Source organism: Petromyzon marinus, chromosome 5, assembly GCF_048934315.1.
Source record: "Petromyzon marinus isolate PM22_M1 ecotype Great Lakes invasive population chromosome 5, UKy_Petmar_22M1.pri1.0, whole genome shotgun sequence".
Taxonomy (NCBI): Eukaryota; Metazoa; Chordata; class Hyperoartia; order Petromyzontiformes; family Petromyzontidae; genus Petromyzon; species Petromyzon marinus.
Window position 1 is genome coordinate 17964795 of NC_133671.1, and position 22014 is coordinate 17986808.

Sequence of the window (22014 nt, forward strand, 5' to 3'; positions counted from 1 at the left end):
CCTTCATAGGTGCTCGCTAACAGCACTTGCTCCGACAGTCTCAGGATATACAGGATATCTTTTGTCTTTGATCGTAGTTATGATTGTTGTTGTTGGTGGTGGTTTTGAATGTCAAGGCTGTGAAATTACTCGATTGCTTTTGTGTGCGACCCCTGGGCCTGTTTCCACCTCGGTACTGAGTGGGCGCCCTGAGCAAAACACACGGAGAGAGAGAGAGACGGAGAGAGGTTACACAGTCACCCGTCCCTGCACGCCACAAACCCTCTGGCCCCGTGAACTCCTGCAGCCACGACTCTACAAACCCTCCCCTTCTCCCTCCCGTGCCTATATAAAGCCACAACAGCAGATCATTTTCTCACCTGATGACGGACGCTTGTGTTGCGACCGAAACGTCGTGTTTCTTTTATTATGTTTTCTATCTACGTGACTTTACCGAAAGAACCAGAGAGTATAAACGCAGAGAACACTGCGTCACACACACACACAGAGGTTGCAAACTCATTCCTTCATTCGCTGCTTTTTTGTGCTCAATTTGTTGCACCCAACTCCAGCACCTCCGATTAGCACGGGTGGCTACGTACGGTGCGAAAGAAGTTCAACGTGCACACGGCGACAGACAGTGAGCTAGCCACAGAGAGAAATCACGGAGAGGAGACGCTCAGACAGGGAACTGCTTAAAAAGGGCAAACATTTACATAAAATAGTTCAAACACGGTAAATAATACAATAAAAAAAATTATATCTACGTGACTCTACCGAAAGACCTAAAGAGTATGAATTCCTGCAGTCACGAAAGCTTTCAGTCAAGATTTAAATAATACAAGCTAAGTAAATAAGTTCAACATACGTACATAATAGTGTATCATCCAAATTAGCACATGTAATGTTTACTCGTACTGTAGTTGTTTTAACCATTGTGTATCCATGATAGAGGTTTTTTTGTGGGGGGGGTGGGTTAGATCGCATGACTATAAATGTGTCGTTACACCCGTGCCAATTCTTTACTAGTTCCGCACACCGGTGTGATGGAGAGTAAACCCACAACATTTACAATTTGATCTTGATTTGAAGCTTTCGCGACTGCAGGAATTCATACTCTTTAGTTCTTTCGGTAAAGTCACGTAGCTAGAAAAAATCATAGCCTATCTCTCTCACCTGAAGACGGTTGCTTGTGTGGCGATCGAAACGTCGTGCTCTATTATTTTTCTACCTACGTGACTTTAACCGAAAGAACAAAAAGAGTATTTACAATTCGACTAAGACGTTTCGCCAGCAATTACAACTAGCATCATCTGGCGGGCAGTCAGAGTTTGTGGAGAAATCCTCCTGCTTCGGTTCACATGGAACCGTGCAGCGAAAAGAAAGTGCGTAGGTTTTTTACGCAGCCCTCGATAAGCGAATGTATTCTGCCGCATTCGAAATGCGCTCTCTTTTTGGGAAACGTATCTCCGAAAAAAAACCTCGAAAAAAAAGCGTCCTTTATTTCTCCACGCAGGAGGATGCTTGGGCAATTTCTTCTTGAGCATTGTGTGTGGGTGTAAATTGCAGTGGCGAATAGGAAATACACCGCCAAATACGAGAGGATGAGCCCCAACAGCCAACAATCTATTACCTCCACAGCCTCGAAAATTGGGTGTCTCGTGGCCACAACCTCTTACTCTCTCGCTAACCATCATCCATCAACTCAGATTAAATTACTCTATTTTGTAAATGCATTTATTGGATTTTTAAGGCCTCTTTGTGGATTTTTGGAATGAAAGGTCACCTCGAATTAATGTTGGAGTTATTTTATGCATCACGGTTATTACACATCAATATTCTAATGCTAACGTCTGGGAATAGTCATACGGTTTTTTTTGTTGCTTTTGCAAGTAACGTGCATTTAAAGGTCCCAAGTGTTATTTAACCTATCATTACCTTGGCTCCGTGGCCATGTCTACCCACGCTTGATTGAGTGCAACAGGTGCAACTACAATAAAAAGCACTGTACAGCTGCAGCATTGAACGCTTGTGCGTGCGTCCATGGCAAGAGCTTACTCGACCACAATAAAAAAATAAAAAAAATGGTATTTCACTGTTGTATACTTGAACCACGTACGAAACTCTCATGTAGAGATTGTGTTTGGACTCTTGAAAAACTGAATTTTCTGCCTTGCCGGAAGGGACAATGATATATTGTGATACTTGAATAAGGTTAATACACTGTGACACAGTTCGCTATCTGTGTGTGCGTGTTATATGCACGTGTGCCATTGCCTTTTGTGGATGAACTCGCAGACGTGGTTCAAATGATTATGTGAAGAAGGAAAAAAAACAACGCCGTTCAAGGAGCGTGGGTAAGAACGGCAGTTCCGTGTAATCCTATCTTTAGGCGCATATCCCTTAAACGGATTGCGAATCCCTGTGGGAATATATCTTTTTTTTTACTTACAGGCGAGACCTGGGCGTAAGAAAACCTTTTTTTTCATGAAAGGACACAGGCGACTCGTGTAACGTGTGCATTGAGGAGTGATTATTCATTACGGATATGGCTGGCGTAATTACGTTGGCAATTTAAATCAGTCTACTGCATTTGGAACCCTCTTACGAGATTCACTTGCCTTATTAAAACATATATGCATGCGTTTAATTTCCCTCGTCGATGATGCCGCAACAACAACAACAACAACCGCCAACCAGATACCATGAACTCTCTGCCAAATATTGTCGAGCGCTTTCAAAGATCGAAACAACGTTCTATGTACACACAACTTGACTGTTGGACTCACAGTTGGGGGGGGGAGGAGGTGGGGGGGGGGGTAGGTGGGGTAGCTGCAATATAGTACAGTGTGAAAAATAAATAAAAACCTCTCCGGCAAACCAGCGAGCGGATTCGTGAAAAAGAGAGCGAGCGAGGAGCTGCCAAAGAGAGCTCCACCAGCCGGCGATATCGGATGGACTCTACGACTGTGGCCCTCGTTCGACACAGGGAGAGGAGCAAGTCGCGGCCGTGCGGCGCAAAGTTGAACTCGTTGGTAAACTTCCTCGCCTCGCTGCTCGCTGCGATGAAGGATAGGATGCAGGAGTTACGTGCGGTGAGTGGCACAAAAGGGGCGCAGTCCTCCTCCGTTGTTTTTCGCCGTGTGCCGAGAGGCCGAAGCAGCGGCTGCGCCACGGAGCGCCATCGGAGGTACCATGGACAGCGCTCACGGATACAATGTTGAACCCCGTGGCTCCACCGCTACAAACCCATTTAACTAAGGATGATGCCACGAGTATTATTAGCATTATGGTTATCGTGGTCGACGTGATCTTGCACGGGTGTACTCGTCACGTACGTGTTAAACTACAGCCTTTATTCGATGTGTAAGTTTACGTTGCGTATTGTAACTTTTTTTTTTTACGTTGAGCCATCGGATGACTACGCTCGTGCAATGTGTTACCCGACGTGTGATTTGCGTGTTGGCGGAAGCATCCGACGATGTCCAGCGACAGCGAGAGTGCAACCGAATCCGTTTAATATAGTGCACAGTCGCTCTCTCCGTTTCCCAGGTAAACCAAGCGATGTTGTAAACAACGTCGCAATATCAAGCGTTAATGGAAAACTCACTCTGCCAGCGCCCTCCCATGAATCAGGCCCGAGGGGCCTTTGTTGTCTGGCCCTTGTCGTGATTCACAGGACGCTTGGAGAAGCGTTGACACGTTATATAAACGCGTTCCTATATGTAAACCAAAAAACATTGTACTTCAAGTTTTGAATCGGCGCAGGTAGCGTTTTATTGGTGTACAATACACCCCAGCGTCCACCACCACGTATATTAGCCTGAACCATTCACCAGTGTAATGTGTAACGGTGGCACAAGTGGCATTTGCGAGCGCTCCATTCAACGGGCGGCAGAAACAGCAACAACAACAACAGCAGCAGCGCGTGTGGTTTGCCCCGAAATGGAGATTGAAACGCATTCAATAAAATATGTCACGGTGGGAGACGCCAGTCGATCGCTTCACACTCATCGGGATAAATGGCCCCGTGCAATAGAATTGATACCAGAAATCTTTTTTTTTCTGTACTTATTGCACACGGAAGCAGTTCCGTCGGTTGTTATTGCACCCAGGGGAGATTTGCAGCGAGCCAAACACAGCCATTCTGCAAACAACTTTGATTGAAGCTGGAGGGAGGGAGGGGGATTACGCACGAAAATATTATAATCATACAATAAGGCATTGCATGTGGGCATCATAATATCCATGTTGAAGGACGCAGAGATGTATCACACAAAGGCACGGACGTGAAACGGATCTTGTTTTCGAAGACCGTCCGTGAGTGGATGCATGCATGCACACACTGCGTGGTTGTGTCTAATATAATAAGCTGTTAACGAGAGTGTCCTGTTCACCTAATGCCATTAGGGAAAGGACAGCGATGACGAAGACGACGACGATGTCACAGTCAATTTGATCCGAGATCAGTTCATGGATGAGTTCTTCAGTCAGGTAATTTTGTTGACACACATTTAATCTCCGCGCAATGCTAACATTCTGGGACAATATTACCAGGCGTTTCGATTGTTGTTTTTGGTGCTCGTGTGAGTGCAACACCTACCAACATGCATCGCTCCAGCAACAACTTGAGTGAAAAGCAGCAAATATTGTGACTTTTTTGCAATCGGGGTGCCAATGCCCGTTATCAATCAGCTACGGTTAACCCACTGCTGAATGAAGGTCTCTCCAAAAAAATGCCTTGCACCTGCCCACGAGCTCATTTCATCGCTGCCTTATCATAGGTGGACATCTCCTCTGGAGGCGCGTTCCGTTACAATGGTTTCCACTCACGGGCATTGTGCTTGACCGCCTCTTCCATCAACCCTTAGCGGCGTGCGCTTCCCAAGCCAACGTGGTGTTTTTGTTGTTGTTGTTGTTGTTGCTGCTGCTGTTGTTGTAACAGGTGGGAATGGTGGCATTACCCTGCGTACGTTGTCCACTTGTGCAACGTGCGAGTCCATGCCACGGCTTACAGCGTCTCGAAAACAACGGAGCACCTTGCTCGCGTGCGTTGTGTGTGGCGCGTAATGTGCTGTATATTGAACTTCGTTCGCGCCGTACGTAGCCAACCGAGCTAATCGGAGGTGCGGGCGAAGGACGACACCGTCTGATGGTGTTTTTTCGTCGCTGTTTTTTTTTTAGGTGGAAGAGATTCGAGACTACGTTGGGAAAATTGCACAAAATGTGGAAGAAGTCAAAAAAAGACACAGCTCCATCCTGGCGGCACCAAACTCCGACGACAGTGGGTGGATCCGAGTACTTTCGCACGAGCGCGCACAATGTGAACGGCGATTAAAATTGCTCTCGTGCGAATTACGCGAGCCAATTTGAAGGATACCCTTTATTTATTTTGTATAGCGTGGTGGAATCACGCTGCGAAGAACGAGGCCAACTTGGCACAACGCGTACGATCGTGGCGGACCTTTGCAGCCGTTGTTCTTCAGCATTATTTTCTTGCACATCTCCTCGATATGTTGACGAAGCAAAAGCATTTGGAAGATTTTGCGACTTTGCAAAGCTCCAGAGTCGGGCACCGATTAATGACTCGTGCCATTGCTCATGGATGGGGGGGGGGGGTGAGCCTATGGACTAAAATACTGAGTGAATGTTTTCACTGGCCCCTACAGCCTTTTACTAACTACTGAACACACAGTGGAGGGCAAATGACTTGACATTGCTAAAAGAAAACGAGGTAGTGCACCAAAATGATAACCGAATATGCATTTAATAAATGACTTATTCGGCGAGAATCACAGAACCGGCATTATTGCCTCCGAGTGCGCGCGGTGACCCAACGTAAACTCCTGTTGCAAATTGTTCAGTGCGGGGTTCGCTGCAAACGTTCATTGCATTGACGCATTGTAGTTTCTCCTCTGCAGAGACCAAAGAAGAACTGGAAAAGCTCTTGGCTAACATTAAAGTAACGGCCAATAAAGTTCGCTCAAAGCTGAAAGGTATGGTGATTGCATCAAAGGTTTTGTACATTTTTGTATCGTGCATATTTTTATATATATTCATAACGCGCCTCTAAATAAGTAAAAGTAACGGTGCAGCCTTGCAATTGCTTGCTCACAGCACTGCTGGTGGAAGGGCCTCCACACTGATGCCTCGTACATTACAGAGAGAAACGTGAGTGACGATAACAGTCAGACGGATATTTGTAGGTCTCGGAGCATGAATTTTAGCAGAAGTCAAGTGCAGAACAGAACCTTCGCTACATTTTCTCTTTTGAGAATTTTTATTTTTCAATTTTACCCTGGATAGCAATATCCCAGTATTTGGAGTATGTTCAAGTGTTCAAGTGTTTTCTGAGATATGCTCTAGTTTACAAGAGTAATTGTACATTGAAAGTGCCGTTACGATGTTCTTACGTGATATTAAAGTACCTAACATATGACACATAAATGTTGCAGCAGGTCGCACTACATTTCAATTTGGCAAACATCTTTTGATATGTTTCAAGCTACATAGTGTATAACTTTCATGGAAATCAAGTCAACAACTTGATTTCTACGAGACACATTTATATATTTTTTTAAATGCTTTGTATAACGTAGCAGCGTTTATTAATTGTGCGATAATAACTTCCGTTGTGTACGCATTGATAAAACACACATTTTTGAAAAGTACATTTCGTATTAGATTTGGAATATGCAATATGGCCATGCATTATACAACGATTCGTTTAAATTGACTAACACGCCGCCCTGATATGCACTCAAACTCATTCGATCTTCTCGAATAAATCTAACCAGTAAGTAATATTTCCATCTCGCTCACGACTACCTCTCTCCTCTCCGTCCCTTAAAAACCCCTTGCCTTCCACTACCCTCACTCTTTGATCCTAGCAATCGAGACGAGCATCGAACAGGAGGAATTAGCCAACAGGTCATCAGCTGACATGAGGATACGCAAAACACAGGTGCTCTGCTTGACAAGGGCATTGTCGACGTTCTACCATGGGCTGTTTGTTCTCCGCTGCAACCGAGTTAATTTTGGACCGGGCCTGGGTGATGACACACCTGTCGCTATGGTGATAAGTCGCAGTCATCATTATTATTTTTTTGTCTGCCCGAGTATAATGTGAGATCGCCGCAGTGGTCGCCTCCATCAGCTAAAGGCAACGCTTTTCGGTTGACAACAAAAAAAAAACACACGCACGAATTGGCGTCTAAAAATTAATTAAGCATGAGGCGGCTGCCCATTTATCAGTGTTTAATTCACTGAGATGTTGCAAGAGATACGCTTGTGCCGTATGTATAATGCACAATAAATGTGAATGCAATGTTGTTGTTGTTATTCAAAGAAACAAGCAAACTATATGTCGGCTGCCAGACCTTGAATGTGAATGTATGTTTGCATGCGTTGATTATCACGATTAAAATGAACAATTTTCATTAATGTCAACCTTTCGTCGGTCAACTGCCGGATGAGTCCTCGCAATCCCGTGTCACTCACGGGGGCGGAGGGGTCGTTTGCTGACCATACTTCACCAACCTGGCCAGCATGGATTCGTGAAGCATGGGAGAAGGGGGGGGGGGGGTGCGTCGGGGGTTCAGGACTAGTTCAGATTTGAATTCACCACTGATGTAGACCGTGGCCAGGAATGAAACTCAGTTGTTTTTTTTTTCCCCCGAGTTCATAGCACAGTGCGCTCATGACTATGCCATCACGTGACGTTGATGTTAACGCAACAACAAATGAAAACTGGCCAATTTCACATAACGGAAAATATGAAATGTTACAGCCACGATGTCAAAACTTTAATCTGGCCCAACATTTTATATTAATAGGGGACAGTTGGATCACATTACGATGTTAAACACTTTTGCAATAACTCGGCTTTCGCAATACGCTACTGTAATCTGTTTTTTTTTTAAGTTTCTTTTTTTGCTGAAATATTTCTGTTTTTATCCCCCCCCCCCCCCCATACTTCCGCCAGCATTCGACATTGTCTCGCAAGTTTGTAGAAGTGATGTCCGAATATAATGCCACGCAGTCCGACTACCGTGAGCGCTGCAAGCAGCGCATACAGAGACAGCTGGAGATCAGTATGTGAACATGCATGCCGTGCACACACACGCACACGCGCGCCCAGCTACACACATGCTTCATACACCAATGGACGATGAGACCCATGTAAATGTGTGAATGGGATTATGATCGAGGGTAATTAATGTGGAATTACAATGATTAACATGTTATAATTCTTCTGTCTCTGGCTCTCTTTCTCTGCACAGCTGGGAAATTAACGACGAACGAGGAGCTGGAGGATATGCTTGAGAGCGGAAACCCAACGATATTTTCTTCTGGGGTGAGGACACAGAGGGGCCAAACATTTGCATTTTGCGGTAACCTCCTTAATTGTTTAAAGCCAGCGCCTTGAGATTCCATGATGTAAAATAAAACTCATAAAATACACTAAGTTGCAGCCCTGCAATTGCTTGCTCATGCCGCTACTGACGCCTGTATATTTGGATTAATACGCAGTAGGCTTTCGTGATCAATATCATCCATAATACAGGGTTTTTTGGGGTTTGATCGCGTAAATATATAAATCTGGCTGCCGCCTGATGAAGCTAGTTGTAATTATTGGTGAAACGTCCTACTCAGATTGTAAATGTTGTGGCTTTGCTCTTCAACACACCGGTGTGCTGTACTAGTAATGAATTGGCACGTTCTCTTTACCTGACAAAACCTTTACTAATTGGCTGTATCAGGTGGTGGCGGGTTTAATGACACATTTATATATTTACACGATCTAACCCAAAAAAACTGTTTTATGGATGTATATTTGGAATTTGGGTGTTCTCCCCAAAGTCGCATGGATCTTTTTCTCCGGGTCCTCCGGTTTTTCCCTCCACATGTAGAAGCATGCGTTTAAATTATTTAGATTATTTGGCTGCGATAAATTTCCACATGATAAGCCACTTCGTTGAGCTATCATGTGTGGCCAGGTCGCTTCTGAAAGAGAAGCCAATGGATCAGTGGGCTTTACCAAGTAGAATAAGGATAGCTTAGTTAATTTTTTTGTGATTTGCATATCTTTCACATACTTTGCACTCCTATCGTGTCTCTGCATTGTTCGTTGTTGGGAATTTCTGACCCCGTGCCCCTATTGGACATCTGTGAAAAAGAGCTTCACAGCTCATCGGATTCCTCCAGATTAAATACATATTTTGATGATTCTGCTGGACGTGCCTCCCACTAGAGGCTGCGATATAGAGAGCCCTTCTAAAAATTATTTTGGCCGACGAGTGTATAATCCTTCACTTTCGTTAAAATGTGTGGCCTTGTTTTATTGTTTCAATAGACAGTTTTGCAAGGGTAACTCATACTTAATTGGACAAACCAACGTAATTGATTGACATTGAGGTCATCTAAACGTAATATTTATATATGCTACTCGGTATGTGCTAATAGGAAGAAAAAAACTGTCACACGTCAATTCAAAACTGATCATTTGTTATCTTTGTTAAAAGTTTGAAGGGCAGCTCAGTATAGAGGATCATCTCAAACTATTGTCGGTTATTCTCTCTGCCCTCTCTGTACTCATGAGATCTTGAATTGGTGACAATGTTAGTTAATAAGGCAGTATTACTAATAATTGCACTGAGTTTTTTTAATTTGAAATCATTCTGCATCACATTTGTCCATCTGAGACCACTTAGGTTGAAGTGGTGTTGCATAATTAATGTATGGTGAGCTGTGTGACACAATATATGCTTACAAAGTGCACGATATAATCACATCAAGTGCGCTAATTAAATGACAGAATCCATTTAAATTTAATACGTTGCCATTCACTGGTAGAATTCACATTGGCGGCAATTGAGAGCTATATGTCATCATTTCAGCGGGGATACGGAGACGTGGGACAATTGTATTAATAACGCGAAAACAACGCTGGGCATGGTAGGAAGAGTTTGTGTTGACGTTATCCAACAAAAAGATCGATAAAAACCTTTTGAAGCAAAATGTTGTACCGCATGCTTTCTGTTGCACGAAAATTATTGAACCGATTTTGTAACAAGGCTGTTACACCTCGATTTAAACAAATAAATAATCGTTTACATAATTCTCCAATATATAAGATGCTTCGGAAAGTAAGACACACCCCAAACTTGTGCTTATTTTTAATAATATTATACAAATCTGATCGCACACACGCACATCCGCGGTTAATAAGGCTCACCCCCAACTTTTGCTTTTAAATAGACGGTGAAAAAGTCCGTCTTATAACGCTAAGAAAATATTACATGTGCTTCTTTTCCCAGAATAATACTTTTAATGAGTATTCTTACTGAAAGTAATTGTTATTTCATGTTACAATATTTTTGTTCAATCATGTTTGCCTTTGGCTTTGTGCTTGATTTCCAATTTCGAGAGTGTCATCGCAGCGTGTGGGAAAGACTTTCTTAGATGAATGTGGAAAGTTATTGCAAAAATCCACTTGCTATATTTTTTTTATCCGTACAAGTGTACCTGGAAAATGTACCTCCATATCTCTGCTCTCACCTGGTTAACATAATGTCTTCCCTGCTCTCCAGTCAGATATATCGCTTTAGAGGCAGAATGCACATGTGCAAGGCTCCCTTTTTCAGATCTGTCTGGGATCATAGAGATTTCTCTCACTGAGCACTACCTGATTGGAACCAGTTAGATCCGAGTATGAGCCCACTTGTATCAGATCACGTCTTTTAAACGATGGTAAATAATTACTACTAGCTTTTTGGCTCGTAGTGTATATTTTTGCTAGTAGTGCATACTAATGAGTGTATATTGCAGTAAATCTGAAATATTGAATGGAAAAAATGTTCATCTCATGATTATTAATGAGGGGGGGGGGTTGCCCCATGTGGAGTGACATCACCCGCTAATGGTTATTGGGGAAGGGTGCGGCATGTGGAGTGACGTCACCCGCTCATGATTATTGTGGAGGGGTGCGGCATGTGGAGTGACGTCACCCGCTCATGATTATTAATGAGGGGAGGGGTGCGGAATTGTGGAGTGCGTTAGTGAACATTTCCACGCGGGCATGAATATTAATGAAGGGGGAGGCCTGTTTTGCAGTGACGTCACGCACGGATGTAGCACTGTGCTGCGTAGATAACATTTTTACCGTCACTTTCTGGAAAGAAACGTCATTTTTGAAGCGACTTTGCGTCATAAATGATTTAATTCAGCTCGACCTTCCTCTGCGTTAGTGTAAAAATCCACCCCACTCATGAGTATTAATGAGGTGGGTGGGCCTCACGTGCAGTGACGTCACGCGAGGGACGGACAGACATTGCTGGGTGACTTTAGTAGTACTTTAGTAGGTGATAATTACGAGATTCATAATGTACCCACGTGTGCCACAAATTGTGTACTTACATCGTGGCACGTGATTGGACACACAGTTTTACAACGTGTTATCACTTTCATTCAATATTACCTTCCATGCCATTTATATTACGTTCTAGTCAACAATTGTAGTCTTTCGATCCGTTGTGTATCATCAATTGGCTGTTTGCTGTGAACCGACGTGCTGCTGCTATCTTGCCAAGACCTCCTCGGAACTCCCCCCCCCCGCCCCCGCCCCCCCCCCCCAAAAAAAAAACACGTGAATATTTTTTTTTTAAATGAAGACGACGATAACGACTCGTGCCGGTGACAATCGCGATGAATGACGACGCTCACGGCCCTTGACGAACCCTGTTGCGCAGATCATCGTCGACTCGCAGATCAGCAAGCAGGCCCTGAGCGAGATCGAGTCACGCCACTCTGACATCATGAAGCTGGAAAGCAGCGTCCGCGAGCTGCACGACATGTTTTTGGACATGGCCATGCTGGTGGAGAGTCAGGTGGGATGCCAACACGGCGGCAATGAAAAGAAAAACCTCCCTGATGAATGTCTCGTGCCCTGCATTCTTTATCCAGGATATCTATAATAAAGCGGTTTCCAGGTTAGGATGACATTCAGACCATCCTTCCCCATACACACACAAAAAAAATGTCTGCACGTATGAACTTTGAACTTCCTTCGCACCGTGCGTGGGCAACAGCGCGAATCGGAGGTGCGGGGGAAAGACCACAAACTAAACACAAAAAGCGGTTCTAAAGAAATGAATTTTCAATCTAGATTTTCAAAAAAAATCTATATACCAGACTTGGGTGGCGGGGGCGGGGGGGTGTTTGCATCTTCAATAGCCGCCCATATCAGCCCTGGGCAGAAGCGTTCTCTTCTAGCTCGGAGCTCAGCCTGAATGTCGCGTGCCAAGCCTGAGCAGACGTGCTCTGCAACTGCTGATTTTCGAGTCTGTATGTATGTTGAGCTTCTCTCACGCCACACCGTGCTAATCGCATAAGATATAATGCCACGCAAAAACTGTGCATTGCACGTACAACAATAGCTCTCGAGGCTTACACGGACCCATCAGTTTAATTGAACGGAAATTTGGGGCAATTGTGCCCCCACGTAACTCATTCGGTGTCAGTCCACGCACACCTTCCGTCCGTAGCGAGTGCAGCTGGCCATTCGTAGATACAAAATCTGCTGGCCGTGGGTGGGGGGTGGGGGGCTCTATCGAAGCGGACAGCGATTCTTCTTCTTTGACAGCAACTTCGCTTTCGCAGCCCGTCCATTCTTGGCTTCGCGTGGAAGGTGTGTGCACGCCTGAGCGGGCTCTCCGGCCAGGTTCACGCGTCTCTCCTCCGAGCGCGGCGCGCTGCTTGCGTTTGGCAGTTGCAGCCCTTGCTTCGGAGCCCTCGAAGCGTCCCCGTGGTGTCTCCCTATTCAACGGATAGCGTCCTGATTACCGGCATTACCACCTGAAGGAACACCACCAGCCTAGCATGCGAAATGGACAGGCTCTATCGTATGATCAGCCATTGCAAAACGCCGCCGGGTGAGCCAGGCACACAACATCCGGTTTGAAAATGCCGAGGTCGTAGCTAAGGGGCCGTCCATAAATGACATCACGCACGTAGGGGGGGGAGGGGGGAGGGGTCAGACATTTGTGACGATGTGTGACGAGGGGGGGGGTGTTTGAGAAATGTGACGTCACATCAAAATGCGCAACTGTAAATAAATATAGAATTGTTAGAACAACACTAATCGTTACAACAACACTCCTACAACATCAGAGTGCAGCGCCACATTAAATACGCACTACAATGACACAATAGTTTAAAGCGATTTGAAGCATGTTGTATTTTCAATATGGTCAGAGCTTTGTGACGTCATATTTGAGGGGGGGTCTGACATTTTGTGACACCGTGTGACGAGGGGGGGGGGTCAAAAATTGTCCAAAATCGCGTGACGTCATTTATGGACGGCCCCCAAAACAGGATAGTACAGTACTTCGCACTAACGCACGGAACAACAAGTGTTTACATGCTGCATGGGCAATTTGATCTTTTGATGAGTCAGCAGACTTGACTGCAAGGCAAACAGTAAATAAATAACGCTGTGAGATTCACTCATTCAACTCCATGGAGATGCCCCGCGAGAAATGTGTGCTGAAAGATTGAAAAGCACGCTTGGAATGCAAGAAGGCCGTAAAAAAAACCCAACTTATTAACTATAGATGATACGTACACATTCATTTGTTATTGTTTAGAATGTTCTCATTTAGCGTTGAGTATTCACGCGATGGCACTTTTGAGTGGCAGATTTGTGCCAGCAAGGCTCCATTTGTGAAAACAAAAATTCAATTGACTTGAACTTGACAGTGCTAACTGTTATCTCGTCAAACTTTAATGTTGCTGTTTGTTGCTGGCTGCTTGCAATTTCCACCTTCAGACACTTTGCTCACCTACTGCGATTAATAAAATAACCTACAACTACTATTTGTTCACAGCCAGCGCACACTGTTCTGTGTGGTGAGTTTCTCATCGTTCGTCGAGAGCGTTGGAATTGGTTTACGATTAAATACCACCACGTGCCGCCCTCCCCCCCCCTGGTCATACACCGGCACCCATGGATACACGCGCAGGGAGAAATGATTGACCGCATTGAGTACAACGTGGAGCACTCCGTGGATTATGTCGAGCGAGCTGTCTCCGAAACGAAGAAAGCTGTCAAATACCAGAGTAAGGCCCGCAGGGTACGTATACGCAGCCGCCGTAAGGTGCACATTAGGTGAATAATCCTCACACACCCCCCGCCCCCCATGCGCATTACAGCAATTGGCTTTAAACGCCACCGTACTGTGGTTCGCTTCAGCAAACTACCACACAAATCACATCTGTTATTTTGTTTAATTCGTATTCTTTTTTTTTCGAAGCGGGCTCCCTTGAAAATGTATTTAATGGACTGTGCATGCGGGGCCTTCAGCTTACAAGACATGCGCCATTATCTCGAGGTCAACACCTCTTTCTTACAATGGGAAACCTCCATCTCTTGTTTTCCCCCAAAAAGTATGATTTTTTTTGGCCTTGACTGTTATTTTCATGAAACCATATTTTGTGGTATTATAACATTGTAACAAATAGTTTTCAACCCTCTGTCAATCCACTGCTGGTCGAAGGCCTCCTCAAACAGTGGCGACCGTGGGAATTGGTTTGCCGCACTTCCCCAATGTTTACCGTGGTCAGGGATTGAACTCAGGCCACCGGGTTTATAGCGAAAATTCATTGTGCCACCACTATTATAAAATGATACGAACCAGTATAGTAATAGGTTTTACCCTTTTAACTGGCACAAAAACTGACACCTTTATTCAAGGCATCATGTTTGCAGTAACCACAACACAAGCAGTCAGAATGCAAACAAAAGAGACAACTCTGATAATAATATGCACTGTCCTTGAATTTGATTGGTCCACACCCGAGACGGCTTTGGCGTCATCTGGTCCAACACCAGTGGAGACTAAGCAACATCTTTCAGCCGTCTGAGATTGCTAAACATGCTTGCGTGGTCTTGTTCGGATAAGACATTTATAGAATGATAAATATATATACAGTCACCCTTTAATCTTATTCTCCCTTTGACAAGCTGCACGCTCACAATACTTACGAGACGGCGATCCGACAGTTGCGTTTTTTATTAAGTGAAGAAAATGCAAGACGGAATAAATTATCTTTCAAATTCAAGGGGAACCATAATCCTATCCCAGGTTACATAGCTGTTATCGTCATTTGAATGATACGTTGAGAACTTGGGAAAAGAGAGTCATTACAGCAAATCTTGTTGTGGCAGCGTGCCTCTCTGGTGCTGCGTCATCACCGCAGAGCACCATGCTGTGTAGTTGCCTCTCTAAACATTCTGATTTATGTACATTTTAGTTACGGTTGTTTTCTGCTCGAGATGATGCCGTTGTGCGATGGTTAGCACAACAGGACTTCCAATCCCGGAGTCACCGGTTCGATCTATGCCATTGCAACGGTGGTGCAAGTTTTTTTTTAAGTCCACCTCTGTCTACCCAGCAGTGTAAATGGGGACTCCCCTCCACACTGGGCGATCGGCAGGTCTCGTGTTGTCGGGGTAACGTGTGGGTACTCCCACCGACCTCAACACATTTTTTTAGGCAGCGTAAAAGAGTAGGCCAAAGATACCCTCCAGGAGGGGATAGCTCCAACTAGCGGAGGCGCTCTTCCAGCAGTGGCATGAACAATAAATCACAGGCCCGCACCTTTAACTTTTAGTTGAGTGTCTTGGATTAAATATCTGCCATTGTACTCTTGTGGACATTTTGTTATTTGTTGATGTTGTTCCCCCCCCCACCCCCTTGGTGGTTTGAACGATGCAGAAGAAGATTATCATCATAATCTGTTGCATAATTTTAATAACTGTGGTCGCATCTACGTTTGGGGGAATTTACGGATAAACATTCCACCGACAGCACGTGCTGGCTTTTACACCTGGTAAGTGTCACAATATTATAATCATCTTCTCTGTTGCTTTCCGAAACGACGCGCGGTTATGTTCACATTTGCGTTTGTATGTTTATGTGCCACTGTCGCAGTTCAGGGCCCTACATTAACAAGTTCATGTTAGCAACTTCTTGTCCTATCTATTGCTCGTTTAATCATGTATATTTATTTTCTGCAGTGGCCTGAGACTGATCATAAGTTGCGGAGAGCAATGTTTCCGTTTGATATTTCTTGTTTTTTTTTAGTGCATGTACGGTTACATTGTTAGCATTACAAAAAAAACGTCTGTTCGAAAAACCATCAGCTGATTTTTAAATGCCAGCATTGGAAAGCGCTACATTCAGCATCCATATTATTATGACGCTTGATTAACGGCAAAAGTCTCACTGACTCATTTGACTCTTTCTCAGGAGGATCCTGCCAAGCTTTTATTTGCGGTCGAGGGCAATGGTCGCCATGCGTAATCCCATTTGAGTATCTTTTTTATTGTAATTCGTTTATTTGTTTTTGGCAAATTTGGACCATGAGGCCAGGTACACACATTGGCCTACTCTTGCAAATGACGTCACGAGATATTTCACTTCCACTGTGTAAAGCAGACGGAGTGTAGTATTTGACGGTTAATACACCCGCAGTATTTACCAGGGCGGCCACTGGACTCGAACCGCGAACCTTTACAACAAGCGGCGAACGTGCTACCGTTGGGGCCATTATCTGTATTTCCTTAGCAACAACACACATTGATGGCACCCTTCCTCGCCTGTGATCGACGACTTTGGCTGCATGAAAAAATACGTAACAGTAATTATGATTTGTTTACAGCCCCTTCGTCAATACACTGCTGGATGGAAGCCCGCGTCAGTCGTGGGAATTGTTTGTCTATGCTTCACCACGCTGTTTAGTGTGGGTTGGTGAAGAGGTTGCGGGGGTGCCCAGGACAGGTTGACAGGTCACTCACCACTGATGTTAGCTGTGGCTAACATCGGGCGGTGCCTAGATGTTACCTACTTCGCCTGGTGTAAAGGAGGACGTGGGTTCGATCCAGACCCAGACTACGCCCGTATGTTTGGAGTGTCCTGTTCTCCCCATGGTCGTGTGGATTTTTTTCACAGGTCCTCCGATATTACCCTCCACATTAAGAAACGTGCGTTTAGAGTATTTGATTGCTAGAAAATTCCACGTGATAAGTCACTTTGTTGAGATATAATTTGTGATCAGGTCGCTTATGAAAAATAGCTACATGGCTCAGTGTGCCTTACCTTGTAAAAAATAATGTGGAAATCAAACTCAGGTCACTGGATTCACAGTCCAGGGTGATGACCACTCTACCCCAATCGGGAATGTTAATAAGAACTGGTGATATTATTTCTTCCCTACATACATTATTCTTTGGCCATGTCAAATTATTATATTTTTGTATAGAATGTGAAACGGGGAGCTTATATTGCTTTTGTATTTGCTCGTTTTGCGGTTTAACAGCAGATCAATGTATGCAGTTCGGTACTTATGTTGAACTTCTTTCGCACCGTACATTGCCAACCGTGCTAATCGGAGGTGCGAAATCAGAGGTATACATATCCAACATTAATAATTTGCAACCCTTTATAACTCCACTGCTAGATAAAAGTCTCCCGAGTCCTTGTCAGTCACAGGGGTTGTTCAGCCATACTTCACCACAGTGGTCAAAACAGATCAAATTATCGCTCTCCACTGATGTTAGCCATCGCCGGGAATCGAACTCGGAGGGGCAGGTTAACATGGCAGTGCACTATCCGCTGTACCGATGCGCCACCCATCAAACGTTTTCAACTCGTGTAATATGAAACCTTTATTTCTACACTGTCATGCACAAATGGTTTTATGGCATTATAAACATAGGAGCAGACATTCCTTACATATCACCAGGTGGTGCACTTCAGATCTGAGACCCACGTGTGCTGATGGAAGAGGGCTCCAGGGGCTGGATGGCACACTCGTTGCTGGTCTCAACATCTTGACTTTGAAAATGAAAGTGCAATCAACTGTCCATTATCGGGCGTAATCAATCAGTCAGTCTGCACGTATAACTTCTCATTTTATATAATGCACTTCACGTCAACAAAGACATTCAGAATGCTTTCTATCAATGATTACCAAATTGCTTAGAATATGTAAAACGCTATTTTTTCTTTCAAAATATAAATAAGAAGTGTGCCCTAGGCAATACAATTTTAAACTTATACAAGCTTGTATTATAATTAAGAGCAATTAAGACAAAAGTAACGAGAGAGAATGGGTGGCCCGGCTAAAATACTAATGCTGATTATACAAGACACATTTTAATTAGGATTTGAAATATACATTTGTATTAACGTACACAAAATAGGAATGACGATGTCGGAATGTGTCATCTGTTTATGTACAGTGTATTTTAAGGATCGGTTTACTTATAGATATGTCTGTGGTCACGTGGGCACCAGGATATAAACCCTTGACAAGTGAAGAGCAGATTATAAACAAGTCTGCACGTAACAAAATATTTGCCTTATTTTTTATTTTGCCGGGAAACTTTTACTATCCACCCACGGATAACCAAGAGTAAAGCAATCGTATTTAAATTCATGTTGTGGCCCGGTTACGAAGTGCAGTACAAGCGTTGTCAATTAATCATGGGGGGTGGAGGGGAATGGAAATTCATGCAGACTATGGCATAATAAAATATACATTCTAACAAGGGTCAGACTAGCATGGGATTTCTGTTCATTCATAACCCCAACCCTAACCCTAAAAATACACCGTGTTGGTCATATTTCTTGTGTTCTTAATACTATGTGCATTGAGCAAAGCATGCTCTTTACAAATGTACGTTGTTATGTGGCATTTTCTACGGCATATACCTGTACGATTAATAAAAAATATATATCATTTTAATGGTTCACGTCAGTCTATTCTTTAATTTCCAATGTTATAAAAAGGTTAAGCAATATTTTTTAGACTATTAACAAACTAAATGCCATATGAGCGTTGCCTCCAATATGGGCAAAATACACAATACGTATATATAATAGATATACGCGATTGAAACTGCCTTCCACATAACATCTGATCGTCAAGTGCATCCAGTTTGGGCCTTATGGGAACCCAAGGCTAGCTTTGTATTGGTCCACACCGGGGTTTTAGTAGCCGTGTTTTTATTTATTTCATATGTATACGTTGTAGTGTGTTATTCTTGGTTCTTTCGGTAAAGTCACGTAGAAGGGAAACAATAAATAATACAAATATAAAACAATAAAATTCCCTTCTACGTGACTTACCGAAAGAACCAAGAATATGAATCCCTGCAGTCACGAAAGCTTTAACTCAACATTGTAGTGTGTTGTGTATGTATGTATGTTGAACTTCTTTCGCATAGTATGGCGCCAACCGCGCTAATTGGAGGTGCGTAGGTGAGAGTCTGGCTCTGGACAGCATTGTACAGTACTGGTTATTGTAACGTAATACACACAAACTTTTTTTTACTTTTTTATGCCTTCTTTCACGGAAATGTAACTAAATACGCATTTGCTAAATTTCAATGAAAGGCTGACCGTTCCAGTTTAGTTTCAATGAGAAGTATTGAAGAACTCAACCTTTCAAGATAAACGCTTGAGCCCGGAGTATGTTTTTAGGACAATAAAATTACTTTCCAGGTGCCTGTGACTTGTATTAACATTTCAATCAACACCTAGACACGTGTACAAAAATGTACGATAAATGTCGCCTTCATGTGAAGTTATCTTCTCCGCGCTGCAATGTGATATATCGTGACAAAAGACGTGCTGAGTATTTACAAATATAGATATATATTTTTTATATAAGCCATCATTTCAGCCGTTGTTGCAGGCTTTCTCCTACTCTTCACGAAAACGACCGTCTTATCTTGTTGGCAGTCTGTTTTATTTTTCTTCTCAAAAAGAATGCGTTAAACTGAGAACACCATTGTTTGCACAATTGCTGGTAAGTAAAACATTGTAAAAGTCACAATTAACTGGACTTTACTATTACCAGTGTCTGCGCATAAATCTGTATTCAGTTGTACAATATTTGTAATTTATGGACGGGAGGTGGAAGTATTTTAATAGTTAAGTCAGGTAGGTTAGGGAAAGGCGAAATAAGGAAAATAACGAGTCACCGATTCTGTTGCTAAAGACATCATTTGGAAATGAGCAAGTCAGCATCGTTAGCACGACATACTGTATTCAAAATCAAGTGTATACGAGGGAATGCAAGAGAAGCGGTGGTAGACGGTGGAAGAGCGCAGGCAGTAGCAGAGAAAATCTAAGATTTCAGAGGCCACTATTGGATAAGAACAACAGGAAATTGAAGAAAGTGGGGGAGACCCTTTAACACGTAGGCTTTCGCGACCAATATCCATAATACAAGGTTTTTTTAGGGGGTTAGATCGGGCAAATATAAATGTGTCATTAAACCCGCCACCACCCGACACAGCCAATTAGTAAGGCTTGTCGTGTAAACAGCATGGATGTGCTCTCCAACACACCGGTGGACTACTAGTAACGAATTGGAATGTTCCGTTTACATAACAAACCTTACTCATTGGCTGTGTCGGGTGGTGGCGGGTTTAACGACACATTTATATATTGACGCGATCTAAGCCCCCCAAAAAAGCCTATATTATGGAGAGACCTTTGCTCAGCAGTGGGAATTTACAGGATAACAGCAGCAGCAGCAACAACAACAAAGTAATATTCTTAGTTTTTTCGGTAAAGTCACGTTGAAGAGAAACAACAAAATAACAAAATATATATAAAACAATAAAAAATTCTCACGACGTTTCGACCATAACTCAAACGGTCATCAGATGATGACCGTTTGACCATAACTCAAACGGTCATCAGATGATGACCGTTTGAGTTATGGTCGAAACGTCGTGAGAATTTTTTTATTGTTTTATATATATTTTGTTATTTTGTTCTCTTCAACGTGACTTTACCGAAAAAACTAAGAATATGAATTACTGCAGTCACGAAAGCTTTAAATCAAAACAACAAAGTCGTTGTGTCTTCCATCAGCATGGGTCCATTGTGAAACAAAGACGTCGCACGGGGTCTCCCACAGCATGAAGGCAACGCACTCTTAAGAGGATCACATGCAACTTGTTTAGCTTTGTAAAATGACACCTTCGGCCAGAGTCTTCAGTGCCACCTTTTCCAACCGCGCGGCTGTGTGCACTGGGAAGGCAAACACAAATACCAACAGCGGAGGTGGGGGAGGGTTGTCCTCCTTGCACTCCTTGTGCGTTTGGTTCTGGAGATAAGATTGGAATGATGAAAACAAAGTTTGATAATGCCCAAAAAAGTGTAATGATTGCGATCTGCCAAAAATATTGCAATACATCCATTTATCAATAAGTGACTCGCAATCAATCAGAACGAACTCATCTCCTAAAACGTTTTTGCTCGCTTTTCAACCTCTTTAAAAACACACACACACACAAAGCTGCATTTTAGAAAGGTACAATTTTCTGATGATTTGTTTTGCATGGTGCCCATTCTTGCTTTCCTCGTGATTCTCAAGCAATTATTAGCAGAATGATAAACATCTTCAAATTCAATTAATTAAAGCAATCGGTTTGCAAAAAGCGGTTGTTTTTGGTGACTTTGCTTCTGCTTTACATACCACCCACCCCCATATTCAGCGCACTGTCCACGTAAATACTTTGTTAATCCATTATTTATATTCGTGACATCCATTTAATCACTTGTCTTGGTTCTTGAATCTGTTGCCAAGATTCGGGCAAAATGTTCCCAACCTTCTGCAACTAGATTTGATCTTTTTTTAAACATTTAACCTTTGCATTTTTCCTCTGCATCGCAGTGCTGAAATAATAACTTGCATCATATAGTCACGTGATCACATCCGGTTTGTTGAATGCGGTTTAAGATAGAGACGTCGCTCACAACCCGAGGTTTACATTATTTGGCTGCGATACATTTCCACATTATAAGCCACTTCGTTGCAATATCATTTGTGACGAGGAAAAATAAGTAATAGCGAAGTGGCCTTCACCTGGTAAAATAAAAATTGTTTATATTCTTGGTTCTTTCGGTAAAGTCACATAGAAGGGAAATAATACAATAATAAAAATATAACATA

The 22014-nt window shown here is 43.3% G+C and overlaps 1 protein-coding gene across 3 annotated transcripts; it reads left to right on the forward strand.

Annotated features, from left to right (window-relative positions):
* Window positions 1-2817: 2817 nt before the first annotated feature.
* On the forward strand, window positions 2818-18789 carry LOC116939155 (syntaxin-1A-like). Of its 3 annotated transcripts, XM_032947217.1 has the most exons (11): window positions 2818-3074; window positions 4390-4473; window positions 5164-5263; window positions 5901-5975; window positions 6870-7054; window positions 7964-8072; window positions 8262-8335; window positions 11730-11867; window positions 14001-14111; window positions 15756-15870; window positions 16290-18789. In XM_032947217.1, the coding sequence occupies exons 1-10, from the start codon at window positions 2934-2936 to the stop codon at window positions 15831-15833; spliced, it is 1095 nt and encodes a 364-aa protein (XP_032803108.1). In that variant the 5' UTR covers window positions 2818-2933; the 3' UTR covers window positions 15834-15870; window positions 16290-18789. The 3 variants fall into 3 exon arrangements, with proteins under 3 accessions (XP_032803108.1, XP_032803107.1, XP_032803109.1); XM_032947216.1 differs by having other exon boundaries at window positions 15756-18789; XM_032947218.1 differs by having other exon boundaries at window positions 6870-6943; window positions 15756-18789.
* The last annotated feature ends 3225 nt before the right edge of the window (window positions 18790-22014 follow it).